Raw genomic sequence first — 22,432 nt, 5'->3', positions numbered from 1 at the left:
TGCAGACCTCAGGTTGCTGAGTAATTGAGAAAAACATATTTCATGTAGAGGATTTAAAACTGACAATTTCACTAGAAATCCGGTAACTACAAAAAATAACAGTACAGTTAGTTTAGAACATATTGACAGAAAACTGTCAATAATATCTACAATTATCTAAATAAATCTAAGTAAATATCTACTATATATACTATTTACCTCTTGGAAGCTACAGGCAGCTGGCTAGCTACCAGAACATTCTGGCTAGCTACCAGAACATTCTGGCTAGCTACCAGAACAGCTAGCTAATTACCAGAACAACTAGCTAGGTACCTAGCTACCAGAACAACTGACAAGCTACCAGAATAAGCTGGCTAGCTACCAGAACAACTGGCTAGCTACCAGAACAGCTGGCTAGCTACCAGAACAACTGGCTAGCTACCAGAACAACTGGCTAGCTACCAGAACAACTATCCCAGCTACAAGCTGCAAAGAGCAAAACAGCAAACACAGATCTATATTTACAACAACATTTAGTGGGTGTTTTAGTGTGCAAGATTAACATTATTAGACTGTTTTAAAAGCCAACTGATACTGTTCTTTCCTAAGTGAAAGAAATTGTTATGCATTTTTATTTGATATTTTTTGTGTAAATATCTTGAGAACCTGAGGAAGTCAACCAATGGCTTTCACACATTCAACCCAGAGAGGCTCTGAGGCAAAATAACAATAGAGCATAAGTGAAGTTTTACACTGTGTCAAAGAAATGCCGAGGGCTGCATTAAAAGGGAGAAAGCAGAGTTTCTGCAAGAGTTGGTCAGTTTAATCCCAGACCTATTTAAGACCATTATGATTTAGATTTTAAACTTAGATGAAAAACAAAAAATAACTTGAGTTAAATTACTAAACCAATTTCTTTGAAATGGTTAAGTCTGCTAATTTGCATTTCTGTGTTTTTGATTTTGTTTTAGTGTTTTTTGTGATGTCTTTTTGTGTAATGTTTGTGTAACAGCATGATTTTATTGTGATGTTTGTGGTGTGGATCTTAGGAAGAGTAGTCTCCATCATGGTAGAGATTAATGAGGATCCTTAAATAAACTAAACTAAACAGGTTAAATAAACCTTTCTTCACTCCTGTCCTTTAACCCTCTGAGTTTACTGACTTCAACACTACCAAATCTACTGGCTGAAATCCTCAGTAGGTTTTAGCCAGCAACTCAAATCCTTGTTTTCAAGCCAAAAATCATCAAGACGTCCTTGTTTTATGACTTGGGATCTTGAATGTGATTAAATATTCCCTAAAGGAATTAAAATAAGCAATTCTGGGAGGAACATCTTTTTGAGGATTTGCATGACACATAAAATGTTCAGCTTTAAATTTTGTCTGACTGGATACTCCCTGCTTGGAGTCGCCGGCTTCAAGGCAACAAGAACATCTAATTCAAATTCCAGACATCTGTACTGCTGGACAGGAGATGGTTAAACATATGTGAGAACTACAAACTGTGGAATGAATAAATGGCATTAGGACATTTCTTTTTGGACAAACATAAAGAAGAAGCAAAGATAGAAAAAGAAAAAAGACAGAAAAAGAGATGAAAGAAAGAAATTATTTTTTTACTTTGGAAAACTCATTTATTCACGCAGTAGTGATCCATATAAACATAGCAAACAGAACACCTTCATAATCCCAGATATTCTGATCACTCCTGCTGTACCCATACTCTTCAAAAATCAGTTTTGTGTTCATTATCAATTTTATATTTTTATCTAAAATAAATTGCCCTTTGCTGGACCAAGACAAAAATTCAACAGCTGTTCCCCCACCCACCACCCTTTCATTCTTTTGTCATATGAAAAACCAAAAATAAAAGACAGTTCTGTAAAAATTTTCTCCAACTGATTCCCAAAGATCCCTAAGTAGTGGCAATAATTATAGAAACAAAGGAATAAAAAAGAAAAACAGGAAGGAATAAAAAGAAATAAAGAAAAAAAGGTTGAAAGAAGGAAACAAGAAAAGAAAGAAAAAAAGGAAGAAAGAGTTGATGGAAGAAGGAAAGAAAGTGGAAATGTATATATTAAAGACACACAAGTAATTTTAAAACCGGTACAGAAAATCTGGGTATAATTCAGACTTTTTAAGGTCCAAAACTGAGATTATTCAAGCTGCTTGAGCAGCTGTGGTGTGAGTCCACCAGTTAACGTTAACTGGTGGAAAAACAACTTTGTGCACAAAGTTGTTTTTATTTGTGTGGCTGTGTATGACTCCATTTCCCATGTCACACTGATAAAACCGTCGATGTGACATGACGGTGACCCTGAACCCACTGGCCGTACACGCTCCGCTTTCATCAGTCACCAGGTCACCTGCAGAACCAGCAGGTTTTACTTGCAGAAAGGAGATTTAAATGTAAGAGCTCCTAACAAACACGTTGTGGGCTGGAAACGCATAAAGTATCCTGAAAGTTTCTTGATGTCAGTTGGTCTTATGCTTGATGGAGTTGTGTCAAATGGCCATGGATCAAAGTATTTAGACTTTATGTGGTGTGTTACCTTTGACACGCTCCTGCTAACATCTCTATTCAAATACAGAAGAACTCAGCATCAACACATTTCTAACCATCAACAAAGACACACTGTGTCCAGAGTCTGTTGAATTCTAAACCCTCAAGCAACAAAAACATTTCATTACAAGCTGCAGGTGATGTTCACATGTAAGCGGATACGTGGGGAAACAAATACATTTTGATCCATTTTGGCCTTCCGTCCACACAAAAACTCAGTTTAACCTTTATATCCGTCCACACAAATGGACCTCCTGCCGCCATGTTTAATTCTTAACAGGAAGCCATGCTAATTTTGAAGGATTTTGATTGGCTGGCAGGTTTTAGCTTTGCAAAACACTGCCCCCTGTAGGTTTGGCATGTTTAAAACAACACTCTGTGGGGGATTTGGGCGGATTCATGTGGATAAAAGTTTTTCCGAAATTGACCCAGTGTGTACAATATTATTTTTTCAAATGATGTGGTACATGTATACATTTTTATACATGTACCACATTTTTATACAAGGCCTTAAAGGCTAGCTAAACTCCAAATCAACTTTTTTTTTTTTTGCTGATTAACTGTCTAAATAGGTTATTTATGGTTCTACTCTTATATTTTTGTGCAAATTTTGACATTTTCGTGTGAATGAGACCTAAAACTGTCTTAGTGTTGGCCTCCTTCAGTCGAATGCAGCCTAAGCAGTTGAAATTTCCGACTGGCTGCAGCAGTACAGCTTGCTACACCCTCGTCACAGCCACGCGTTCGGGTATAAAACCGTCTCTCTCAAACACACAGTCTCCAACAAAACACAAAAATGTTGACAGATTTGTTGTTTCCTTTAAGAAAAATACGCTAGAAGGGTCTGAAAAGTCAATAAACATAGTGACAAAGTGGCTAATTTGACAACGTCACTTCTTTCGTCCAGCCGCGCTCATCCCCTCCACTCATCCTCACACTCAGCTGTTTCTTGGCTCCACCCACTTTTCTGGACTTTTTCAGAATTTGCCGGGGCGGGCTTTAGCTTTCACGGGGGGCGGGGGGGTAAGTTACACTTTAATGATCTCTATGGATTAAGAGTCAAGGTTTGTAGCAAATCATGCAAAATGTCTGTGAATAACATCACATATTATGTTGCCATAAAACAAAACCACAATGACAAGGACTGTAAAGAGTTAAATAAGTCATTGTCACCTAGAGTGGTGAAGGAATCTGTGAGGAGGGAAGCACTTTGGCTCAGAATCTTAAATCCACTAACCAGATTCACAACACATGCCTCTTTATTTATAACGGAGAAACATCACATTATTTCCACTTAAACAGAAACTGAGATTCACTTCAAATCCAATGAAAAAAAAAAGAAAAGAATCAAGTAAATCATTAAATTACACCTATTTTTTTAAACACACACATTCACACACTTTGCAGGCTGAGTCTACAGCAGTGTCGTGGGTCATTAGTGAGGCCCCATGCGGGTTCCCGGCCTCGCCAGCGCCGCAGCATAGCTCGCTTCCTGCTGGGATGCAGAACACAGGCTCAGCTGGCCAGGAGATGACCTACACATCACTTCCTGCTCACTGAGAGGAAGGCGCACGCTGAATGAAGGAGCAGCCAGACTAATGAACACTGATCAGTTCTGTTATATAATCATGACATCTGGACGTTATGGCACAGAGGTCAAAGACAAGATACTAAACAGTGAAATGACAGGAAAAGCCTTCAGTCAGAAAATAAAACATATATGAATAATTTGTTTTTTTTTTAAGGTGTTAAACTGTCAGCAGCTTGTAGGGAAACCCTGATAGCATTTCTGATCAACACACAGATAACTCCCACTTTACTGGAACGCAGCCCTTTCAGACTGCATTGTCCTGCCCTGTATTGATTTAATGGAAATACATTGTACTCTGTGCATCTACAGATCCATGCCTGCTTCACATGTTCATTGAAGCCCTTTACATCTGCAGGTTGATCTCTGACAGGCCAAAGAGGAACTGGATGCTACTGCATGGACAGATTCTTCTAAAGAAAAAAAAAAAACCTTAAAGCTGCAGTAGGTAACATATAAAAATATGTTTTTTACATATTTGTTAAAACTGTCACCATCTCCTGACAGTAGAATATGAAACAGATAATCAGGGCGCACATGATTATGATTGACAGCATTAAGACCCTCCTCCTCATCCTCATTGGTTGTTCTGCAGATGGCAGTAGGACCACAGGGAGGCAGAGGAACTTGATTTCTTTCATAGATTATCTGTCTCGTGTTCTACTGTGAGGACACTGACATTTTTAGCAAATATATTAAAAATATATTTTTATAAATTACCTAGTGCAGCTTTAAAATATGGAAAAGTAACATTTCTGAGAGTTTACTGCTTAAATACTGGCATATGAAAAAAACTAAAACAAAGGAACTTTATGGAATTTTGTTTGTTTTTCTAATAAATAATCTATAAGTGGATGACATTCTAGCAACTAGTATGCAGTTCACCCCAAGAGACAACCGCAAGATGCTGAGATGCTAAAATGCTAAAGAAAAGTTCTTAAAATGTCATCATGGGACCTGCAGCAGGATTTTATAGTTCATTTTAAAATGAATGCCTCTAATGTACAATCATGAAGAGTCAGCACAAGATGAATTTTAATGTGAGTTGTGCAGGGAGGAAACTTTTGCTCACTTATTGATGTTGAGTCCAACAGAGAGGCCTGAGCTCTTCACATGTTGATATCAGAAGGATTTTCAGCTGGAGATGAAACCTTTACTACAAATGATCAAGCGCTCACTAAATGCGTGCTGTTATTGCATTTTAAGCAATAAAATGTTTACTTTCCTATTTAAAATAAGGGACTGAATTATGTGGTTATTTGCATCTTTTAATGTATTTCTAATATTGTATAAAAAGGACTTAAATGAAAAATCTTTATCCGATTAATAGCCAGAATCATCAATAGATTAATCAATAACTAAAATGATTGCTAGTGTAAGAAGAAAAACTTTTAAAGGCTAAAGAAGACCTGAGACTGGGGTTAAAGTTCACCTCCAAGCAGAACAACCACAGACATACAACCAGAGCTGCAATGCAATGGTTTAGATCAAAACACATTTAATGGCCTAATCAAAGCACAGACCTAAATCTGATTAAAAATATAAAATCGATGTTCATGGTGGCTCTCTGCCTAATCTGACTGAAATGATTCTGACTCTGCAAAGATTTCATTTTGTAGATTGACAAACATGAAAAAAATAAAACTGATCATAAGCATGAGTATTTATGCTAGGCACTGTATAATTTTATCAAGACTAAAACAACATTACATGCCCTATTCTGTCTGAAACCTTCAAAAAGAAAGCAAAAGGCTTTTACCTTGACACTCTGAGGTAAATTTCCCATAACTGAACTCACTGTCCCCCTGGAGTTTTCTGATCTGATTGCTTTAGTTAAGTTTCACAGTTGCTGTGTAACATAAAGCCTGCAGGCAGGCAGGCAGGCGGCCGTACCTGTCTGGTCCGCTCCCGCAGGTCTTTATCTTCATAATGTGGGTGGTTGGTGAGAACTCTGCCTGTGCACAGCTTGATGCCGGCCAGGAGCTGCATGCTTCCAGCAAACACGGCCTGCTTTGGGGTCTTCGTGCTGTGGACAAACAGAGGAGGACGACTCAGCACTCATGTCGAAAAATATGATCTATCATGCAATCCAAGATTGGGCTTTTACCCAGCTAAAGGAAGAGAGGAAAACGGGAGGAATGAAATGATAAAAAAGTACAAAAAAATAATACATGGAGGAAAGGAGGAGATGAAACAGTCTGAAGGTTATTCACAGATGAATTTAGCCAGTAAAAAAAAGTTGAATTGAATTTCACTTTGTTTTCCAGCTTTGGTATTCAGCCCACAGCTGCTCTCTGATCTGCAGCTATAATCTAAACACACTAAGAGGTTATTTTTTTCATTCAGAGAAGTGACTTTGAAGACAGCAGCTATCTACATGAAGAGCGAATATAAAAGTGTTCTTTGTTCAGACAAATTAAGCAATTCAACAAGAGGAACAAATACCAAGGACAAACACAGGGAGGTGTTAATAAGTCAGTTTCATAGCATGTCTGATTATAAAATGATTACTTCCTGTAAGCTCTACAAGGTCCACATATAGACAGCAGCTGGTCTAAAAAATTTATGCATATAGCTGCAGGCAAAATGATCTTCTGCCAGGTGTTGGGTGGATTAGCAGTGGGATCAGTGTGAGTGGTGATCAGTCAGTATGAAAGTAGAGAATACTCGGAGAAAATGCAGTTTTAGTCATGCAAGCCACTCTAAACAATAAATTAGTCTTTGTTTTAAATGTTAATACAAAAAAAAGAAACCCTGTATTTACAGCAACTGCTCTCTCACATGCAGATGTTGCCATGTGACTCGTTTGCTCCTAACATCATAAATCAGTAAAGAAAGGCTAATGGTGAATTCACTCCAGGAAAATGCTTTGGTCCAGACGAAAGACAACTTTTTTTTTTTTTTGCCATTTGGTGCTGTTTGCGCTTTTTTCAAACAGATTATAATTTGTAAACATAGCCACACCAGTGACTATCATTGCTCCCATTGGACAGATATGAGGGGGGAGAGAGAGCAAAGAGCTGGAAAAGAAAACAATGTTTGAATGTGAAGAGGAGCTCATTCTGCGCTGGTTTGGTGATGTGAAATCTCTCATTTTTGAACGGTGTCAGGAAATGCTGTTGCAAGCTGAATGAGACCCAGAACATGGTGGCAGCAGCATCACTAAGCAGAAAACAGCGGATTGGTTACGATTTCAGTTCGTGTAGTAGTAGCAGCGTAGTCAGCGATACTGACAGGATCGTTTTTACCATGATGCCCAGCAACAGTGTCTCGTGAAGTCAAAAAAGATGTAGATATACTGTTGGTTCGGATCAAGGCCAGTCTGTATTCACACCAGAAGTAAAGACACACCAGTCAAAAAGTGGGTCTCTGTTCAATTGTTTGGTTTTGTTTGAGCATATTCACACCAACACAAAGGTCTGAACCAAAAGAGGAAGCAACAAACTCTGACACAGAATGCAATAATACTCCATAGAAAAAAAAGCATCTCAAATGCTATTTTTTATATCTTCATACATCATAGCCCTCAGGGTGCATTTACACCAGACCTGGTGGCCCCAGCTGCAGGTCGCTATGGAAGTCTGGTTTGTTTTGGGAGGTGTGAGTGGTCTGCTGAAAAACATACATTACGTCTTGTTCTACTTCAAGAGAACCAAATCCAGGAAGTAGATTTTAGTGCAGGGAATTGTGGGTAAACAGTTCAGGAGATCCAAAGAACAAGTTTCCTTAGTATGAAGAACTGAATGTCTTTCTTGGGATTTTCAGTTCAGTTTCAAAAGGTCTTCTTCGTCTAACAAGCTCTGTTGTGAAAGGAAACTTTGACCAACAGAATGCGGCAAACCCGGCTAAAATCAATGTTGTCTGGTCAAAGACTTCTAAGAATTCCAGAGTGATTGGAAACTGGTCACGAAACAGTGATTGGGGCATCTTGACTTAGTGATTGACTTTAAGTAAGACTTGTGAACCGTCCATAAGACAGAGAAGAGCATTAGCAATGTTTTATTCCATCTATGAAGAACTCTAATTCCAGCTCAACGGCTCCTGCAAGGTAAGAGCTCCTGAGTGCTAATCAGGACGATGACTGATGGTGAGATTCAGAGTGATTAAAGGGGTGATCTTATTGGACTCATATGCAGGACTAGATTACTGAAGTCCCACTTGAAAAGTGAGTACAGTAGTTCAATGAAGGAAACCACTCAGATTCTCTCTGAGACACCTCAGGACGAGTTGAGACACAAACACCACAGAACAGAGCGCAGATTGAGCCCTTTCCTCGAAGGACAAAAAGGGGCCAAATGTTGCTTATTTAGACCATTTAAAAACATGACAAGGAGCAGAACGAAGGAAGCAGAGGAGCGAGTCAGACAAAAGAGAAGCAGAAGTTGCAAAAAAAAAAAATCGATTTCCATTGAACGGTTGACAGACAAATGAGTAGTGGCGCATGTTTCCTGGATAGAAGCGATTGACTAATTTGTCTTAATTACACCGACAGATGAACACAGACCCAGCAAACAGAAGAAGCTGGAAGACTGAAGCTACTGAGACTGGGCCTGAATTACCAGGAGGAACAGCGTGAGTTACTAGACTAACCTTTTTCTTCGACAGGGTGAAAAAGTGAGACTGCTCCTGCCATAAAAATGTCAGCTTCGGTTAAATGGGCTAGCACTTAAAATAAGTTGCCTTTATGACTTTTTAATAATCTTCCCTCTCTGAATAACGGTGGAAGGAGATCAAATCTGGTTGCTGGTCAGTTATAAAGAGCATGATTTAAATTGGCCCTGTTTATTATTACTGGGTTTCCCTTCAGATGAATTTTGTGGTTTATGACTATCAAATAAAGTAAAACGATGATGACTCACTCTTCCATCAGCATTGCATGAATGTGTAAAAATATAATGGTTTCTTGAGTGACCTTTGAACTATGAGTTAGTGATATGGACTTAAAGTTTTATCATGATAATTTGTGTGGTAAGAAATATTTATTGTTTCTTGTGTTGCTTGTGGACTGCAAGGCAAACAAACACAAATAATACTTTAAAAAAAGATCATGTTCGTAACACACTTCTTTAGAACACCAGTCACATAAAGAACTAACAATCCAGATAACACTGTTTGGGGGGACCTTGGGGAATGTAAGTCTTCTGTTTTTCTATTTTTGAATTATGTTCTATACAGAAAATCACCCAAAGCCAATGATTTAGAATTTGAAAAAAGAATTACTTGTATACATTTTGCAATAATAACAAGAAAATGCTCCCTACAGACCCAAACAGCTTACAAGGGTTAAACACAGTCAAATATAAACAACCAACATTTTCTCCCGCGCTCCATCCTGAATGACAGTCTTCAAGGATTTTGTTTTTCCCATTGTTTCCGCTGACAGCTCTGTTGACGGGGCCACGGTTCCCATCAATCAGCTGGTGGCAACAAATTGTTGCAAGCGTTCCTCTTAAACTATCCCCATTAGCATATGTAAATCTGTGTAAATTATAAGGTAGTTCTATACGCCATTCCTGATTTATATGACAGGAAAACTGTTTAAAGTTTTAAAAGCCAGAATTATTATCTCTTAACTGAAAATCTTCTCTCCCGCAACTGGATTTTCGTCTTTTACAAAACGTAGCAACTATCTGAACGTCCTTTATGCTTTACTGGGTTTTTAAAACAAGGGAGGTACAACTAACGACTAAAAGTCAGTGATACTGCATGTTTTGTGAGAACACAAAGTAGCAGCCGGTTTAGATGAGAGTATTCCAGTGTAACTACACCTCTTCATTTACTGAATGCGTGCTCAAGCTTCTCAGATCCTACCATCTAATCATGCTCGCCCATGATGGGCAGTAAGGGTTGTTTTGATGTTGCCAAATATATTATTGGTATGTCAACATCAGTATTATGGATGAACTCATCAGTCAGCCAGTGACTGGCAATCAAACAAGCAAACAACATTTTCCTTATAAATGCATCAAAACAGAACTCACTTTTTGCGAGTGTCAGGAAGAAGCCTACTTTTGCTCCTATTTTTTTAAATTACTGGCAGTCTGTCCACTAGATGGCAGTGCTTTCAATACAGTTAATGGTATGTGTTGAAAATGCATCAATAGGAATCACTGCTACACTACGCAGGGTTTCCCACAGAAAACTTGCTGAGCCCGGTAGTCAGCCCACAGTGTTTTTGTATTAAAAAATGGTAAGTTGACAAGAACTGTTAATGTATCAGTGGGTAATTATGTTACTGGAACAGATTGTTGAACATACTTATACACAACAATTGTCTTAAAAACAACAAAAAATACAATTGAAATAAATAATACGCATTTTCTGCACTTCTGTTAAATCCCAATTAACAGTTTAAGCCAGAGAGTTTGTACAATGTAATGCTGGTCACATTTATAGCTGACCCAAGGTATAAGTGAACTAAGCAGCTGCTTAAGCCCCCACCCCTCAGACCTTCAGGGGGCCCATAAATTCCAACATTTTAACACAGGTCTACCATAAATTTTATATTTTCACAATTGTTTATCGAGAATGAAATTACTGTTAAATTTGAGAATAGAACAATTCAAAGGTTTTAAATTGTTTAACAATTAAATTTAAGATTTAAAGGAGCTGGCAAGTTTACTTTGTAAAAAGACAAAGAAAAATCTTCATAGTTTTATTTAGTTTTATTACCATAGCAACAATCTGATGTTATAGGTTTAATCTTTGTGCTTGAACTCGGTCTGTTCACAAGCACATCTCAGGAAATTACAATTATCAGTGATTACCGTACTTTCCAGATTATAAAGCGCACCTCTCTAGAAGCCGCACCTCCAAAGTTTAAAAAAACAACAACTGGAAACGTACATATATGCTGCACCGGGCTATAAACCGCTGGTATCTCTGCCGCTGTCGGTTTATCACAAGGACGCAATCTGCTGGATTTATTAAGGATGCAGCCCTCCGTCCAACTCCCAACCATGAATTTGTCCATGCCGAGCTTACGTGCAGCGGCTCTATTTCCGTCATGTACTACCACATCGATAGCCCTCAACTTAAAAGCTGCATCATATGAACTTCTTCATGTTGTTTCCATGATGAGGGGGAATGAGTTTGAAAACATTTCTCCGTCCTGCCTGCTGCTAGCATGTGCTTGTTCTAATGAAAGTTTGCACTTTCTTCTTTGATTTCTAATTTTGACTTTCAATGATTCACTTCTTGCTGCGGCAGTCGAAGAAAAATCCATAGAAAAGCCACACTGGACTATAAGCTGCATGGTTCCAAGCGTGGGAAAAAAAGTAGCGGCTAATAGTCCAAAAAATACGGTACTTTTCAGCTCTGCCAATTAAACGTATGCCCCTCTCCCAGATTCCAATAAATCTGTATTGAAATTCTGTTAGTGATGCTGAAGGAAGAGGGGCCCTTAAATCATCTTCTGCTCAAGGCCTCATGCAACCTTCGGCCAGCTCTGCATGATGAGCTAGAGTCGCTACACTGCACATCTAGAGACCAACAGGAAGACATAATATATGTGGCACTACTAGGCAGCAGCGCCATAAAGATATATATACCAGTAGGGAGCAAGCGTTACCTTTTAGTGACTGTTGGGTTTTTAATAAGCTCCACTGAGGCTGTTTGTTTTGTTTGTCTGGGCTCATTGTGACAGGTTTTTTCTGATCTCCTCTCTTGTCAGCCGGTTGGCACTGTAGAGCTCGTTCACATGTTCCAGGTTGACTCCGCGGCCACGCGCTCAGAAGTGCCTGACAGGAGCGGAGCAGAGGGGGCATTCGATATGACACAGTTTGATGTATTGCCGCGCGACAACAGAGTGAGCGCAACAGCTCCTCCATGGGCTAAACCACCAGCACATTAACGCACCAAGGAACACATACTAACTTTATCAAGCTGCAGCAAAGACACAGATGGGCAGCGTGTGTGAGATGTAAACACACACACTGAACATAATCCTTTGTTCACACAGATAAATCATTCTCACTGCCTTCCACGCTCAACGCGTCCCTCTAACAACACGACTATAGGTTATATTTGTGGTTTGCATTGAGCTTGGGCAAGCAAAGCAAGCACAGTGGCTTTTACACTTGCTGAAGTATTCGCCAGAGAAAAATGAGGTCCTCACAAAGGCGATACAGATGAACCTGCTCTGCAAGAACACCTTCCAAATCATCCAGTTTGAGTGGCAGGTGATCTGCGCCAAGTTGAACCTCAGAGTCTCTGAGGTTCAACAAAGCTGCTCAGTTTGATTATGGCGACAGACTTTTTAAATACATTCACAACTAGACTTTTTATGTAAATACGTTTAGGTTTACACAATTCAAAATAGAAAATTATGAGAGACAGGCGATTAAATAAACAAGCAATAAAAAAAAAAGCCTTTCTATAACCTGTGTACTTTAAAGACACAGGTATACTTTAACCATGCTCTGGGTGAAAAAAAATCTATTTTCATTTGAGAAGATTCAGTTATTTTTTTTTCCATCACACACACCTTCTTTAGTCTCTGCTTCCACTCAGTTACAGTTGGCACACTGCTTGCATCAGGGTTGTCTAAGAGGTCAAAGCTGAAGTAAATAATAGAATCTAGACAAAATGTAAATAATAATAATAATAATAATAATAATAATAATAATAATAGTAATATTAACACTTTTACAAGGCATTATATGCCTTAACTTTCAGTTAAGGCATATAATGCCTTATAATGTTAATTTTTTTTTTATTTGTAAAAAAAAATCTTCTATGAGTGGTTGTTACTGAAACATCACCACTGGTCCTGTGGCACTGTAGTTTTCACAACTACTTGGACTTTTTTTAAAGCACTTGCTGTATAAACAACTAAGTGTTACAGTGAAATTTGCTGACTGGTCCACAGGAGCCCGTTCCTCCTCTGAATGGCTCTCCATGCTGAGTAGCCAGATGAGCCTCCTGAATCTGCAGCAAAACTGCTGTCAAAGCTCTCATTAATAATTTCCACTGACTTCATAATTCTCCAATGTATATATCTCAGCTCAGAGTGTTGAGGAGGGGCGAGTGCAGAAAAAAAAACTAGCAAAAGAATCTTTTAGAATTAAATTTAGTTCATATGGCTGAGTTTTATGTATATTGTCTGATTTTTGGACTTGTGAAATTTGCCAAAACCAAAGTTAAATTGTGACTTTCATACTGTAACATCAATCTGATTGTGTTGTGCACACAGTGAGGTGTGCCGGGAGCTTTCTGGTTGTTGCTGGCAGCAGCATGCAGGAACCTGCAGGGCGGCGACAGCCCAGAGCCCTGGGAGTCCTGCAATCAGCCGTTTGTGGGAAACACGCGCCTCAGCTTGGGCTGCTTCTCTCTGCGCTGCACCTGTTAACAAACCCACTGCCTTGACTCCTCTGTGCCCAGTAGCGGCCAGGGAGCTGGGCAGAGAACAGCTTTTCGTTTTCTGTGACTGTTTATTGGGAGCTTAGTGTCAGTCTGCAGCTGGGCCGGGAAATCATGGCACATTATTAAGAGGAAAACTGATTTATGCTGTTGCTAAAATAACAAGAGACGCCCATGAGTCAGATTTAAACATTTGTAAAGATTGCACTTACTCTCACAGGAGTGTTAATAATCCCTCATGTCAACCTGCTTTGCCATGCAAATGAGAGCACAGGGCATGAGTCATTAGATTCAATGAAGGCAGTTTTATCTCCTGTCTAATGACTTTATCCTGATCCAACACCTAATCCTAATTGTGACTTAAAAGGCCAGTGTTATGGGTTTTCTGTGCAAATAGTGCAATTTTAAATCACAATCAAGTAACTTTGTTACCTTCTGTTAATAAAAAAAAAATATGTAAATATCAAATATGACTTAAAAAAAATTGACCTTGCAATTTAACACGTTGAAATTGGGCCTCTGTCTCTTTAAGAACTCCTGGTCTTTCTGAAGCTCTGCCTTCAGAAAATTATCACACGGCTCCTCTATTAACTCTTCAACAGCGTTTTTACCAGCATTGCACCAAGAAGTTGCATGTAGAATGAGCTCAGCAGACATGCAGTTGCACCAGGTGTTTGCTAATTGCTGCTGGCTAGTCTGAAGGAGCTGAGTGGGGGAGGCGCCAGAGAGGGAGGTTCTGTGTGGCGGAAGCTCGAAAGCTTGGAAACTGCAGCTCCAAGGAGGAGCTGTGAGGAAAAGGCGGGGCTAGATCCACCCAGTGACTGGTTGTTCCCATGGAGAGGTAACTTACCAGCAGAACACAAAACCCCTTTGGAACAGGCAGTTAGTTCTTCACCAAAACAGGAATATTTATCAATCTAGATAGGCTTTTCAGAAAAATATTTCCTGTCTTTAGTGAATCATTTTGAAAATACAGATGTTGTGCTCTGAAGTGGCTCTGGATCCAATCAGTTGTAGGCCACCACTATGAAAGTTTTCTGGTTACACCACTGCCTGAGTCAAGGTCAAGTCAAAGTCATCGTTCTTCTTTTTTAATTATGGTCTTAGAGATTTTTGCTTTGCTTTTACATAAACTTGACTTTGAGAAAATCCAAGACCGAACTGAAAGAACTCCGTCACGTGTCCTCCCCAACTGACGCCGTACCCAGAAGTCACCACTGATCCTCAACCAGATTCATGTCTGGACTTTGACTGTCATCTCAACCCATTATTTGAGCTTTGGAGGTGTGTTCAGGGTCGCTGTCCTGCTGGAAGGTGAACCTGAGCCCAGGTCTGCAGCTACTGCAGCCTCTAACAGGTTTTCCTCCAAGGATTATCCTGTGTTCAGCCTTCGCTGTCCCTGGTGAAGGAACAGAATCCCCACAGCATGATGCTGCTGCCACCATGTTTCACTATTTACTAATTGAGTGAAGTCTACATTTTCGCACTGAATGTTATATTGCTGTATTCTTTCCCTTCTCTACATTTATGCCGTGCTTGTTTGTCTATGACATTGAATTCTATTAAAATACGAAGAAATTTGTGACTTTTCCATTATAAAATGTGACAAAATTCAATGGGGTGAACCCTTTTACAATAATACTAAGCAAAGGCATGAAGAGATGCGTTTTATAGGGCAGATTTTGCTCATTGCTCTTGAGCAGATGCAGCTTTATTTTCTCTTTTTTCTTCTTTCATAAACTGGATTTTATATAACAAGAGTGCACTTTACCTGAGTGTTCTTATTTACTGATTAATTGAAAATCATTTTTTGAGTTGGGGAAAACAGCCTGAGTCTGAGGGTACTTCAAGTCTTCAGTATTTATTAAATGTCAATTGTACTTGAGACAAGTTGGCAAGATTGCACAAACTGATTAAAATCTGTTTAGAAATGTTCTTTGGCCTAAAAGCTCCATTATACACTCTGTATCCACTTTATTAGGTACACCTGATCACTCACAAAAAGTGAATCAACCAATCGCATTGCAGCAATGCATTTGGGCACAGACAACCAGTGTAAGTTCAACTAAACCGTATGAATGGGAACAAATGGGGTTTGAGTGACTTTAAACATGTTGTGTTTGTTAGAACCAGAGGGTCAGTCAGTCTCAGGTCAGTCTGAGGTCTTCACAAACTGCTGATCTACTAGGATTTACCAGTTTTAAAAATAAAAAAAAAGAAAGTATTCAGTGGGCCACAATTAAATCTGCAGAAGGTAATTAAAAAAAAAAAGAAAAAAAAATATTATATATATATATATATATATATATATATATATATATATATTTTCTAAAACTCTCACCATGTCCTGCTGACAGTACAGTATGAGACAGATAATTGAGCTCCTGTTCCTCCTCCCTGTGGTCCTACTGCCATTTGCAGAAATACACTGCCGCTGATACAAAGCAATCAATCAGAGCTACGGGAAGGGTCTAACAGTGTCAGTCATTCTCATGTACGCGCCGTTGTGTTTGCTATATATTTCTCATCCTTTTTCTTCTATTTGTAGACTCTGGAAGGGGTTTAATGATGAAAGAATATAGAAAGATTTCTTGCAAATTTTCAAAAGTACAAACACAAAATGATAGTTTGGATGACAACAATTCATCAACTGTCAGAGACTCCAGGAACTGCCTGTAACACCATCACTACTTCTGCCCTGATGTCCGTTTTAGACATCAGCATTTTGCAGATTAACTCAATTAAATCCTCATTGGTGGTCTGCATGTAGATCTAAATACGGTACATCTGAATCGGATCATTCCTTCCAGCTGCTTATTCTACTGCCCAACCATTACTGCCGTTTAATGTATAACCCCGTTTTTCAGTCTGGTTGAACTGCAGGAACCTATATTGCTCTCCTCATTTCATATACAGCTACATTACACCCCCTGCAGCTATAATTACAGCAATGAGTTCCTAACAGCTTTCCATAAACACACCATCTGGTCATAAACCATGCTAGCTGCTGTTTGCACGAGTGTGTCCTTGTTTTCGCTCGTCATTATGAACCTTCCGTGTAAAACTAAACTGCCTCAGTTCACTAGGAGAACACAGTTTAACTTGAGCCCCTTTTCACTCCCCCCCCCATCCTAACGCTCTCATCTGGAATGTAATTAGCGCAGCAGCAAGAAGCTTAGCGCTGCCCCCTGCTCTCAGCCCCCGCCAAGGTAACCGTGAGGCAGCCTCAAATCCCCACAGCCTGACAGGATTATCTGAGAGGGAAGGGAACCCATGTCACACGCACACTTACATTCGCAGTGCAGACCTCTTCTTCTGCTGCCTTAATATCCGTGTCCTTCAGTCGCTGTGCCATTCCACTATTTGTCTAATTGGATTAGATCAAAACGATTTTTTTTTCTTTTAGCCCACTGCCTGGGTGGACATAATACACATCAATAACTCAGGAGTCCTGGAGAAAGCAAGTGATAATCTATTAGAAACACCTTAACCTGGTCCAGTTTGATGGGTTCTGTTCAACAGGAGAGTGTTACCCTGGGCTAATGAAAAAAAAACCTCCCAGTTCACGAGGAAATTTCTGTACAATTCAAGGGATTCTATAAAATCTGACACCTCCACCTCCTGTGCCACCGTCATTTCTACAGCCACTATTTCATTCACATGGCTTGAAAACAGCGATGTGGCTAACATACGGCTTTTACCAAAGTGTTTCGAAAGGCTGGACTGCTGCGTGATGAAGAGGACGCCACAAGCTTGAGAGCAAGATGGAAGGATTATTAAGAGTACAGCTGAAACGATTAATCACGATGAATCAATAATTGAAGTAATTATCAACTAAATTAGTAACTGATTAATTGTTAGTCATATACAGACTCAACAAATGATAATTTACTGAAAAACAGCATAGAACAGTAATTAAGCCAAAACTATATAAAATATGTATACATTTTGAACTTAATTTATTAAAATATGTTTCATCCAAAACACCTCAAGTAACACAGTTTTACCTTCACCCGGTTCAATTTCACTAATAGAAAGCTTCAATCTTGTATTTTAGGCAAAAGAAAATATTTTATTTAAAAATAATTGAATTATTTGTTTATTTGCACGTTGGAATTCATTTCCAATATTACATTCAGAAAGGCTGAAGTGCTTAAATGAAAATACTGTAGAACATGCCAGTTTTTCTATCCGATTTATTAATTAATTGTCAGAATAATCTAGTGCTAAAATAATTGTTAGCTGCATCCCTAATTGAGAATAACAGTGAAAAAAAGAGGGCAGGAAGGCACAAAAACCATTTAATAGTTACTTGATTGTGCTACAAAATGGCACTATTTGCATGGAAAATACGTAATGCTGCCCCTTTGAAAGACTTCTTACTTACTTGAACTTCAACCCAGTTTTATATTGTAGACTTCCCAAGAGAAAAAACGGACCAAATAAAGCTATCAACATTTTTCTGACACATTCTCTTGCCCAATTTCTTTTCCCGGGTTTGGTGTTACTAATTCTCTTCTTTGCCCATTGTTCCCTTGGCGCCACCTCTTGGTTAGGAGCTAATCATCACACATTTACAGTCAAGAAAAGTTTGTGTAGACTCAGAAAAGTGGCCTGCCTCTGGGTGACCGAGGGGACCGTACGGACCCTCAATGGTGTGGTACAGATGGCCAAACGTACGTGACATGGGTCTGGAGGAGCACCGACGGTCCGGTGGACTATATTCTTATGAAAGCGACCAGGGAATTTGAGACATGGATTTGCATTTTGGCCTGGTTTTTGTTAAATGAATAATTAAAAGTGTCATGTACAGAATAGTTGTTCATCCGAGTCCATATTTCAACCCATTTCAAGTCTTACATGGACCAGATGTTTTATTTTATCTTTATTATGTCCTGCTTAGAAAAACCTGAGAACTGAAGGAGCGTGTGGTTTCTTTTAAATAACATGCACACTGGGGAGGTATATGATTAGGAGCAGCTTAATAATTCAGGGCCCTACCCTGCCGCCATCTCCAACAATATGACCCAAATGAAATTGACTGAAAAAAAGAGGTTTCATAGACAGACATCTGCTAAAAATATTTTTCTCAGTTCAGTAATGTCTTCATGAAACAGTAGAAAAACTTATTTTTTCAAGCTCAGAAGATTTTGATACATCATCTAAAATCGTCAATAGACATTCACTAAGATTCTAGTAAGGAAACCAATTTTAAGTTCACATGTTTCATCTTGTCCTACACCTTCCATAAGTCAAGCTGTGAATAAATCAGTTTGTTTTTGTTCTCAGTTCATGTTTTTGCAGCACTGACAGGTTTCTGACCTGGGGATAATCCATACCCAATAAGTACTTCCTACTACTCACCCCAGCACCAATTCAACCTGAATCCTCATCCCTTCATCTAGCAGAACAGTAAGCAATAAAGGTGTCCATTAAAATTGTGATTTTAATCAACCCAACACTCAATGGGTGCTAAAAAATCCAACTGTGAGCGCCTTAGCAAAGTCTTTACAGTGGACCCCACATAGTTAGAGACCTAACTATCTGAGACCCCCAATAAAAACACTAACAACTGTCTATTTTAACTCCACAACTTATAAACCAAAATGCATTAATATCCACAGTTTTTAGCACTACAACAGAAGTAGTTTGGTAAAAGAAGAAGTTTTGGTTCTAGGCTTGGCTTTGTACAGAGGGTCCAGATCCTTGGCTATTGAGAAACAACTGTTTCCTTGATGCATGGACTCTGTTGAAGTTGTAATGATTGGATCTGATTTTATGATTTATGTAATGAGACAGCTCAATCAATACAGAAGCTACACTATGAAGCTTTCCAGATATTGTGTGTGTGGTGTTTCCAGAGGACAAAGGAGCACACAGCCTGTTGAATGTGACATGTAGCCAATCAAAAAGCGAGGTGATGGAAACACTTTCACCCCCACAAACTATCGCCATTGCTGCTTCTCAGTCGGTCATATTTGGTTACTCTTAACTCACGATTGATCTCGAGAGGTTTTGAGAGATTTCCTGTCTGACATCTGATATGTCTGGGGTCTCCCGGGCTTTGAAAATCAGTCAACAATTTTAAAAGCTTGCTGTGTAAACCAGGCGTAGAGCTTTACGAGTCTCAATCCACAGTTTTTAATAGCTTTCTGGACTCTACTCTTGTCGTGGACAGAGACCACTGTCTCCAGGCTGCAGCGGCACTCCTGTTGGAGAAGAAACTGCTCAGCGTCAAGGGATTCAGTCTACATAAACATCATGGGTTTCAGGAGCCATTTTAAACACACATAACAAACAGGCTATACAACCACAAGGGCTCAATTCTGGAGAAAGAAAATGCCCACAGTTGAAAGTCACCTTTAAAGATTTGCAGCTCTATTTTCAGGCCACAAATGAGCAAAATTTCTTCCGGTACACAACTCTTCACTACTTTGCAAAGCCTACAGAATCTTGTAATAAAATGATATAAGTTGGAAAAGTTTAAGAACAATGAATATTTCTGCAATACAATGTATGTGTTAGAGCTCCAAAATACAGAGCAACAGCATGGGGCCACTCCAAATCAGAGCGCTGCTTCTGCTCCCATCAGGCTGATCTTCAAGCCCAGCCCCAGAGACCCCGAGGTGGGTTAGAGCTTCTCCAGCAGCTGGGTTCCTTCCAGCACTCCTATGTCTTATTCATGGCGACCCATCGTCTCTCATCACTCATCAGCCAGCCTCCCCCACAAACCGGCGTCACACACTCTCTCTCTCACACACACACACACACACACACACACACACACACACACACACACACACACACACACACTAATCAAGGACATCAGGCGAAGCGAAGCTTGATCTAGCGAAACAAGCTAATCAAATTTGCATCAATATAATGGGTGCTCCAGATCTGTAAATTTGGGTGCATGTGTGAGCATGTGTGTAAGTACCTAATCCAGGTCATCAGCTCCACTGTGTCTGGATCATAGAACTCCCTCAGCTCTGATAGCTCCTCCATCAGCTTAGGCCAGAACTACAGAGGGAGAAGAAGAGGAGGAGGAAGAAGGAGGAGAGATAGAAAGCCATGGGTTTACCTTCATTAAGACACAAAGTACAACAAACCTATTCACACTTAAAACTGCACTGATTGAAAGAGGTGCATCTCAACAGATTAGAACATCCTCAAAAAGTTACTGACACCAGCAATTTAATTCCAAACAGTAAACCTTTAAAGTACAAATGTTATATCAACTCATTACGCATTTTATATGTTTTTATATCTGCTAATTTGGTGATTATCACTTACACATAATTAAAATCAAATTTTTTTGAAATGTTGATTATTTCTAAATCCGATAAAATGCCTTTCCAATAGAGAAATGTGGGCCTACTGGACAGTAAAGAAACTGTCAGGGTTTCAACCAGAAAACTAGCTAAGCCTGGTGGTCGGGGTGTTTGGGCAGCCCACCAGCACCTCCCCAGGTCTTTGCATAAAAAATGGTTAAAAGTTGACAGGAAATTCGAAAATATGACAGGTAACTATGTGTAACCGGATAACATTATTGAAAATACTTGAACACCAACTATAGAGTTGTAAAAAAGGCAAACACCAAAAATTACAAAGAAAATAAAAAATATTATTTTTTACACTTTGATTAAATCCTAATTAAGTAATCAGCCTGTGGATCTTAAAACAAGCTACATAATGCTGGTTACACTTAAAAGCAAAATAAATAAAAAGGAATATTATCTAAATGGATAACAATGACTATTTGTATGCTTTAATAATATTGTTAAGGTACTAAATCTAAGTTTGTATAGTATTACGTTTTCTTAAATTCACCATTTTGTTCAATAATGTCTGCAGCTTGATGTGGGATTTTGATTTGCTGGTTGTGATTGGTTGTTACTTTGACTGGCTGAAAAAGACCTGTCTGTGATTATGTGGTCCATTACATTCATTTTATCAAGTTACAGCCCAGACACTCAGCCAAGTGTAACGAGAGTATGTGAGATGTAAACACACACAGATCTACATTTATCTTTGTTCACAGAAATATGCTCTCACGTCAGTCTCAAAGCGCTCTCAACGCCAACGTTGGTACAGTATCCTGTGAAAAGACAGCCTTCATAGAGGGATCATTTACATGATCTCTGAATCACAGAATTTAGCATAAAAACATAGAATATCATAGAATTTGGTTATTTGTGAACATCATAAACCAAATCTCTGAAGATGGAGGTGTTGCATAGGTGTACCCTAACAACATCCACAGTGAAAGGACAACTAAAGAGTGCATGACTTCTCTGCTGCTGTCTCTCAGCCTGTTTTGTGGCCTAATCCGGAGGTTCAGCTCTCCTTCACACATTACGGACTTGTAATCTGTCCATTCTGGAAAATTACTCACTGACCGTAGACTCCAAGGCCGTCGGCCTGCCTGGGTCATTCCCCAATAAGTTACACTGAGCTGGTCCTGGCTCTTTGAAGGAGAGCAGGACAAGCCAGGCTGAAGTTAGCTGACAGGACTGAACATAGGTTAAAGGGGCAGCATTATGTAAAATTAACTTTTTTGAACTGTACAGCATGTTATAATGTTACTCCCTCACCAAAAACATACTTGAAGTGTTGCCTTAATTTTTTCATGCGTGGTTGAGAAATCCTTTAATCTTCATGGCAACCATTTAGCTGTGCAAAATGCCTGGTTGGATTCCCTTCAAGAGCCCCTCCTCGAAGAGGTAGTTTCCAAGCTTCCACCCTACGACTCCACCACCCAGCTCCTTCAGACTAGCCGGGAGCAATTAGCAAACATCTGGTGGGACTGCACCAGATGTTTGCAGCTGTGGAGTTCAATGTATGAGTTACTTCTCAGAACAACGCTGGTAAAAATGTTGTTAAAGCGTCAATAGAGGAGCCATGTTGTGATGACTTCCTGAAATTGGAGTTTCAGAAAGAG

General features: G+C 39.3%; 1 protein-coding gene across 2 annotated transcripts in view; it reads right to left on the bottom strand.

Moving 5' to 3' along the window:
* Positions 1 to 22,432, bottom strand: part of dpy19l3 (dpy-19 like C-mannosyltransferase 3) — a 67,749-nt gene that overhangs the window by 7,528 nt on the left and 37,789 nt on the right. For both annotated transcript variants that reach the window (XM_015030047.1, XM_015030046.1), the window contains 2 exons: positions 20,429 to 20,511; positions 6,025 to 6,157 (listed from right to left, as the gene is read on the bottom strand). In XM_015030047.1, coding sequence (XP_014885533.1) covers positions 6,025 to 6,157; positions 20,429 to 20,511 — 216 coding nt within the window. The remainder of the gene's footprint in view (positions 1 to 6,024; positions 6,158 to 20,428; positions 20,512 to 22,432) is intronic.

Source organism: Poecilia latipinna, unplaced genomic scaffold, assembly GCF_001443285.1.
Source record: "Poecilia latipinna isolate Pla-1442-1.1 unplaced genomic scaffold, P_latipinna-1.0 Scaffold170, whole genome shotgun sequence".
Classification (NCBI taxonomy): Eukaryota; Metazoa; Chordata; class Actinopteri; order Cyprinodontiformes; family Poeciliidae; genus Poecilia; species Poecilia latipinna.
Note: the sequence above shows the minus strand (reverse complement) of the source record. Positions and strands in the feature narration are given on the sequence as shown.